Source organism: Heterocephalus glaber, unplaced genomic scaffold (assembly GCF_053883595.1).
Source record: "Heterocephalus glaber isolate CG9 unplaced genomic scaffold, H.glaber_assembly_v1.0 deba00001497, whole genome shotgun sequence".
Lineage (NCBI taxonomy): Eukaryota > Metazoa > Chordata > Mammalia > Rodentia > Bathyergidae > Heterocephalus > Heterocephalus glaber.
Window position 1 is genome coordinate 55,100,001 of NW_028258320.1, and position 7,500 is coordinate 55,107,500.

The following is a 7,500-nucleotide window of genomic DNA, read 5'->3' on the forward strand; positions in this document are numbered from 1 at the left end:
ATTTCAAGCTTGATTTACTCTGGTACCTACTGTGAAAGATGATGACTCTTTAGGGAAATAAAGACGGGGTCAGGGAATTAGTGCACATAATGGTCATTTTGATGTCGGGCCAGCAGATGCAAGGGGAAACACACTGTACACAATTAAGCATAATGTACTAATGACAGGTTAGAATTTTTATCACCTCTTTGCGATCGAGCAGCAAATCCATGTTTAGCAGTAATAAAGAGTTTATTGGTGCTAAAGCCAAAGATTTTCTGACATAGGAAGGATTTTTCCTTTCATAACAAGAGTATTAAATCCTTTGTGTACCAGACTCTGGAAGTGAGATATGTAAAATGGTTGTCAGATATTTCTTAGGAAAAAGCCAATTAAAGGGTAATTGAGTAAAGGATGAGAATTACCATTTGACTTCACATGTCGGGCATTCAATTTTCTCACCCTGTCCCCAAACAGTGCAACAGTGCATCTCACTGAGCACTTCCTAGTGGAAAGTGAGTGTTTGCTCCCTACGTAATTGTGCGCAGTGTTAGCAGCCACTCAGCGGCTCTGCTGTGCCTTCCACCTGTGAAGGCTTAATTGAATTCTTGAGTTAAACAGAACCAAAAGGAGGGTAAAAGAAATCAGCGCCAAGTTCCCCTTTCCCTCCATGGAGGCTTCCTCTCTGTCCTTGAAGAGATCTCAGTACCCTGGTGAGAAGTTAGTTGAATGCTGTGCTTTCCTTTATTTGTGTCATTGGGACCTGAGTCCTTAAAAAGGCTCCCGCTCTCCAGGGTGTTCACGTCAGATCTTTCTCAAGTACTTATACTGCCTTTAGACACTCTGGATAGAAACACAAACTGTCACTGCCACATCCAAATGGGGGGAACAAAGAATATGAACATGTATTTGGGTGTGTGCGTCTGCTCCTGCTTCAGTGTACCCCACAGGTCCTCAGTATGCTTTCAGGCTCCAGCACCCAACTTTGTTCTGCTGATCTCTGAGATGACCATAGTCAAGGCCCCAAAATGCCAAGTCCAGCTCCTCATGGCAATGCAGGGGCCATCACAAGGATAATTTGTATCTTCAAAACCTGCTCTGTTCTCTTGGAGGTAAAAGAATGAACTAGCTAAAAAGACATTAAGGAATTTAAAGCAGTCTTCTCTGGATGAGGGAAAAAAAATCTTTCATTTCACAAAAAGCCTCCCACCATTGGCTCCATGCAGGTACCTTTGCAGATGAGCAGCTTCTCGGGCCAGTGCCTGCTCAGAAGATTAGCTGGGTGGTAATGTGGGGCATAATTGCACCGTGTGGCTGTCCCCCAAGTGAAAACCTAATTGCCTGACAGGACGATAACTTTGTGGCGCCCTCACCTTGTTAGGCCCTTTCTGATGCAGTTCAAATGCAGTGTGGCCGCAGGTGCGCCTAATTTACCTCGCTGCAGAACGTGTGGAGTTTAATTGCACACTGGTTGTTAGGAAAAATTGGTGGGTGGAATATCAAGTGACTTGCTGTAGCTGATGGCAGATGGTGTTAAGAGGCATTGTGAGCTAAGTGTATAGGTGAGGTGAGTTAATAAAAGATGTAAATTCTGGCCTAAAAGAGTGAGGCCTTGTGGTATGTAAGAAAATTTAATTAAATAGCCACCATCCTTTCTTCCATCAATTGGATTTTCTTTTGCCATGGTGGAGAGTTTTCCTGGATATGTGGGCAGTGCTGTTAAAGAAATGAGTCTTAGTCTATGGAGTCTTTTTATTTCTTGATATTGTAATGGCCAGAGAGGAACCTTGAACATGAAAGACTGAATTCAAGGAAATCGTGTGAAACTTCATAAAACATTCATCAGCATCAAGTAGGACAGATGATATTTTGGGAGAAAGCAGTTTTGTGCATAAACTTGCTGGATGTTTAAACATCCAAGGAGGATAAATGTTAGCGGAGAGTGCACTCTGGTTCACAGTGGATGGGGCCTTTGCAAGTGGAGGCAGAGGTTGTATGGGGACCAGACCCCCTGTCTTCCCTGTGGGTGGTGTCACAGCCAGGCTGCCCAGCATCAGTTCAGTCTAACCCAGTGCGTCTACATTTGTCACTGAACGTGTAGGAGCAGGGAAGATAGCATGATTGCATTTTCATCACAGCATCTCAGTGCCCTGCCAGGACTCCTGAATCTCCCTGCCACAGAACACAAAGGCAGGGCAGGAGAATGGCACAAGCTCTTGAGTTTGGCCTTATCACTCCCACTGGGGATGTGGCTGCTGCCCTCCAGCCCTCCTTGAGCAGGGGTTTTCATGACCACACCAAGAATTGTTAGCTATGCCCTTGAGAACACAGAGACTATTCCCGGAAATCATCGTAGCTCTAAAATTATTTTCCTAAGAGTTATGTGTACCATAATTTAAAAAATGTCTTTAAAAGTGTGTTTGCTCAGGCAGGGCTATCCACTGGAGTTGGAATTGCCAAAATGTAGCATAACTAGTGAAGTTGTTTATAAATTTCAGATAAACAACAGTTTTTTAGTGTAGGTGTGCTTTGGGATATACCTCCACTAAAATTCAAATTTAACCAGGCAAGCTGCGTTTTTATTGGCTGAAGTTGGCAGTCCTATCTGGGGCGAATGTTTCCCCAATGGTTAATAGTCAATTGTGCAAAAATCCAGATATGGAGTGGCCAATCCAGAAGTCACAGTTGTTATTATTAAGCTTGGGAATCTGTGGTGTAAGATGAATGCAAGTTGCTAGTCTCACACTTAGAGCTACTTTACACCTGTGGTTGGATGGGGCCCCTGGCCACCTACTTGTTCTGCTCTGTCTCTCAATGTCGCGCCCTACAAGGCAGCCAGCCACAAATGTTCAGTAGTTTCCACTTTTCCCATGTATTTTTCCAAAAGTTTGTATTGCTTATCTGATAACCTAACTATCTGTTTTGTGTTTTTGTAGATTCTTCCTAAAGTTTTTCCTCAAGTGCAATCAAAACTGCCTGAAGAATGCAGGCAACCCTCGGGATATGCGGAGGTTCCAGGTATGCACCGCAAACACACATGGAGCCTTCCTGACTGCTCATACAGGATTTAAACTCTGATTTTGCAGTTGTTCAGAAACCAACCTGTGGTTCTCCAAGGGCTAGTACCAAGCCAGACTTGGCTCATTTGATAAAATATTTTAAAAAGAATGATTTTGAAATGATCTGGTATCTGTAGGACGCCGGATTCATTGAGTCCAGTCTTGGCCCACAACAACCTGAAGTCACTTCTGGAAATATGGCCATGCCTAAGATCTTTTAGGGATTGATGGGTGGGTGATTCATTTGCAGTGAGGGGAAAAACATAGTGCAACCTTTAAGGTATACTCAAAGTCGTGGGTCTTCCTTATAAAGGGGTCTACATCTGTTCAGTACAGTCCTCTGCAGATTGTAGAACACTTTTCTAGCTTCCCTTCCTCCTCCTGTGGTTCACTGTGTTCTAACTTCCTCAGTTCCATGCCTCGCTACTAATATGCTCCCTGATTACCTTGGAGGATTTTGTCTACAGGAGGAAAGGGTACTGGTTGGGTTATAAAAGTATTCATATTTTTCTTGCCTTTTTGAATGATCAGGAGGCTATATTAGGGTAAAGGTACCCTGCGCCTGTGATGAATTATTATTGTGCTGATTTTAATTGTAAAAATATTCTGGGCTGGAATACAGAATTGCTGCTAGTACCCACCAACCAGAAAGAACTGAACAGCTAATAGATATTAGGTAGAATGAGTCACTGGGTGCTTCTTATTTGGGATGTAGACTATTTTTCCATAAAAAGCTCAAAGTATTTCTAGGAATTTCATGTATGCTACAGTCATTTAAGGAAGTACATGATACCCCTCTCCATGCCTGTCCAGCCGATCACGGAAGGCAGGCCCCTTGGGCTTACTCATAGTGGTTCCAGTAGCTGGTAACAATGTTTCTTGCAAACTGTTGTGCCTACTTCCATTTTTCATGCACAAGGCTCCATGGAACACAGGTGCTATTGATCCATTTAAACAGAGTGGAGGCCACACTGGGTTGAGTGGCCGTGTCCTCTTTGTCTTGCTCATGACGGAGTCCAGTGTCAGTCACAGTGATCTCATGGTTGACCGTGTCGTAGAAGGACCTCCTCTGGTCTCTTTAGCTAATCTCCCTGCCTCTCAGAAGGTTTAATTGGCTTTAGGACTGTGTTAGGGCTTACATGATATTTTAACTGGTTTCACAACTTCAGCACCTTCCTGTGGGGGCACTGCATGGCTGGGCCCAAGCAGAAACAAAACAGTGTGTCTGCTTTCTCTTCTGAACAACACTCTGTTTCCCTGGCGACTGACCTATATATAGATGATGGAGCAAACTCAGTGTCCTTTTTTTATTTTTATTTTTACTGTTTCTGGTTTCTGTAACATATAACATATGTTATATGTTTCTGTAACATATGTAACATAAGTCTAGGAACTTAAGAAAGGTCAAATCTGTGCCCCAGTATCAGTCAGGTATCTGTGTCCTACCCAGGTGATGTTCCTGGAGTTCCATCAGTGCCCAGGGAGGGGCCTGCAGGTGGAGCCCAGGAGGGGACTCTGCCAGGCAGAGGTTGCCAAGCATGAGTGGCACCATGGTGGCACTGGGGCCACCTCCTGCCAGTGCTCTAGCGGGTGATGCCAGTGTGTGGCAGTCAGAAGAGGACCTGAGATCTGAGATTCGAGCCAGTTGCAATAGCTACATAGCATTTTGAGGGTCACACAGCCTGATATTGTCTAGATCTCTGCAATCCTGGCACAGCCAAAGGGGAGACCATGTCAAGAACAGTGCCCCTGAGGGAGCTTGGGGCATACAGTGGCCAACCATGGGGCCTGAAATTTTTAAAAAGTTATTCTCATATGTATATATTCATACATGACTGTGTAGCTTTGGTTTCTCTTTAAATTCTTAAACTATTATTTACTTGTGTGACTTTAATTTCTATTCATTAATTTTAAAAATTAGTTTTTATTTTGTTAATAGACTTTCTTGTTTTCTCAGAGCAGTTTTTATTTAAAAAAAAACTGCACCCAGGTATGGTAGTGCACACCTGAAATCCCAGCTACTCAGGAGGCTGAGGCAGGAGGATTTCAAGTTTAAGGAAAGCCTGAGCAAAGGCTAGGGTGTGGTTCAGTGGTAGAGTGCTTGCCTAACATACATGAGGCCTTGGGTTCAATCCAGTACTAATGAAAAAAAAGTCTGCAGAAAGTTTGGAGACCTCCCTGAAACCCCTGGAGAGCCCTCCCCTCAGTTGCCCTGATTACTAACGTCTTCGGTACAGTGCATTCATTGCATCTGGTGAGCCGACGCTGATAGGTTTTACTAAGGACTGCTGTAGTCTTGGCTTTTCACGGTCCTTTATACCTGGCACTCCCCACCCACCACCTCCCACTACACAGCTCTCTAGGGTGTTGTGACCCCCAAGACCTGCCAACCCTACCCTAACTGTGACAGTGAGCCAGACTTCTTCCTGCCAAATCCAGCCTCAAGCTCCAGGAATCCTGCTGCAAGCCCCAGGTTAAACCTGGGCTCAGGTTTTAGCTACTCTGCAGAAGTAATGTACTACACAGACCTACCTCTCTCAAAGGAGAAAGTCAAGGCCGGGTTGTACTTTGCTGTTTCCTGGGTCCATTGAAGAGCACCATTTCTGGAATGCTTGTTACAAGTCCACCAGAGAAAATAGGTGTACATTGCACCAGCAAGGCTTTCTTTGTGCGGTTCTTTTTCTTCCTCTCCCACGAGTTGAGAGTCTAAAGAAGGCCTGATCTGTCTCTCCTCTGGTCCCCCTCTGAGTCTGGATTTATGACTGGGAGCCACTCACTCCCAACAGAAAGGACTTTGCCTTGGCATCCTGGGCCTTTGCCATCCTTCCCAACTGAACTGAGAAAGGATACTTTTCCCAGTTGATTGAAAGCACTTCCACTATTCAAATGCAACTCCATCTTTTCAGATGAAAAAAGTTCATTACCAGACATTAAATGTAATTGTAAAATTGACCCAGGGATCATTTGCTGATAAAATGTTAGTAAGAGGAGTGGTCCTGAGTTATGAAGCCTTTTTTGGGCAACTCTGAATCCTCACAACTCTTCAAGGGAGGCTACTCTCAAGTGAACTAATTTAAATTAGATAAACTATCTAATCAATATGTGAATAGATCAATCAAAACAGCAGCTTTAGAATGAGTGGCTAGAGGGGTGTTTCTGAAACTAATGGCTAGAAGAATATTTCTCTGAATTGAATTCACTTGTTAGCATAATAAGAGATTAAACCTTAATTAGTGGAACAGGTTTTATAAAAGAAGCAATTTTGAGTCAAAACAAAACAAACCACCCCCATTAGCCAAAAAAGCTGTGAATGCACATCAATCAGTGGAGCATTTCCAGAACAGTGAAGTTTCCTTGTGCTCTGCAGCACTTGAGCTGGCTTTTGGCTTTTATTCTGCCTAACGGTTCTGTGCTTTTTGTTGCCAACTCCATTTTCACATCCACTTTATCTTCGCAGGTTGTTGTATCGACAACAGTCAACGTGGACGGCCACGTGCTGGCTGTGTCCGACAACATGTTTGTGCACAACAATTCCAAACACGGGAGGCGGGCCCGCCGCCTAGACCCGTCAGAAGGTACGGCCCCTTCTTATCTGGAAAATGGTAGGCACATGTTACATGTATTTTTTTTTTTTAATTTGCAATGCTTTTTTTTCTTTGCACCATCCTTTATGTTGCTTCACATGGAGTTGCTCTCATCAGGCTGCACATTCTTTCAGACCTCCCAGCAGGACAGGGCAAGGGCTTTCCCCATGGTGGAGAGAGGTCAGCCTTGCTGATGTCCTCTTCCCCCCTCTCCTTATTGGCTAAATCAGCCTTCCCGTTCACCTCACCTGCCATAACTGTCACGTTACTGGTTTATTTCTAAGCTTTCTTTTGCTTACAGCTTTTATAGCAATTTTAATTTATTTGGTTTTATTTTGGCTTGTTGGAAGCTCCCATCCAGAAACTCATCCCCAGAAACCTTGCACATGCTTCAGTGAGTGTTTACATCCTAATTCAGTCAGCTCAGAAGCAACCATGAGGGCTATTTCATGTCCTCACCCTTCCTGGATGGATGGAGCATGTGTGCGTGTGTGCACATATTTGTGTATATGTGATTGGGGGCAGGGTGGAGGTAGTGAGGAAGAAAAACACCATAAATTTTTTTTTTAATCAAATGACTTCAAGTAACAGACTTCTTGCTTTGCTTGTTAGAAGAATTTCCGTAAGAGTGGTAGGTAGGGAGATACTTGGACATTGAGTCAGAATGCAGAAACACTCAGACATGATGGGCCTTATACGAAACCCCTCCATCATCCCTTAGTTTCCTTCTTATGTGTAGTACCTACAACTTACCTGTGAAGTCAGACCCATTTCCCCTTTCAAGCATCTCAAAGTAATCATGAGATTCTGACCAGAGGAAGCAACTTTTTAAAAAAGTGAATTGCAAACGTAACAGCTTGATTAAATCCTTTCATCAA

General features: G+C 43.8%; 1 protein-coding gene across 13 annotated transcripts in view; it reads left to right on the forward strand.

Annotated features, from left to right (window-relative positions):
* Positions 1-7,500, forward strand: part of Ebf3 (EBF transcription factor 3) — a 131,858-nt gene that overhangs the window by 87,317 nt on the left and 37,041 nt on the right. For 9 of the 13 annotated variants that reach the window (XM_021253259.2, XM_087185147.1, XM_021253265.2 and 6 more), the window contains 2 exons: positions 2,916-2,997; positions 6,496-6,640. In XM_021253259.2, coding sequence (XP_021108918.1) covers positions 2,916-2,997; positions 6,496-6,640 — 227 coding nt within the window. The remainder of the gene's footprint in view (positions 1-2,915; positions 2,998-6,495; positions 6,641-7,500) is intronic. The other 4 variants (XM_004838720.4, XM_087185148.1, XM_004838722.4 and 1 more) reach the window with 1 other exon arrangement.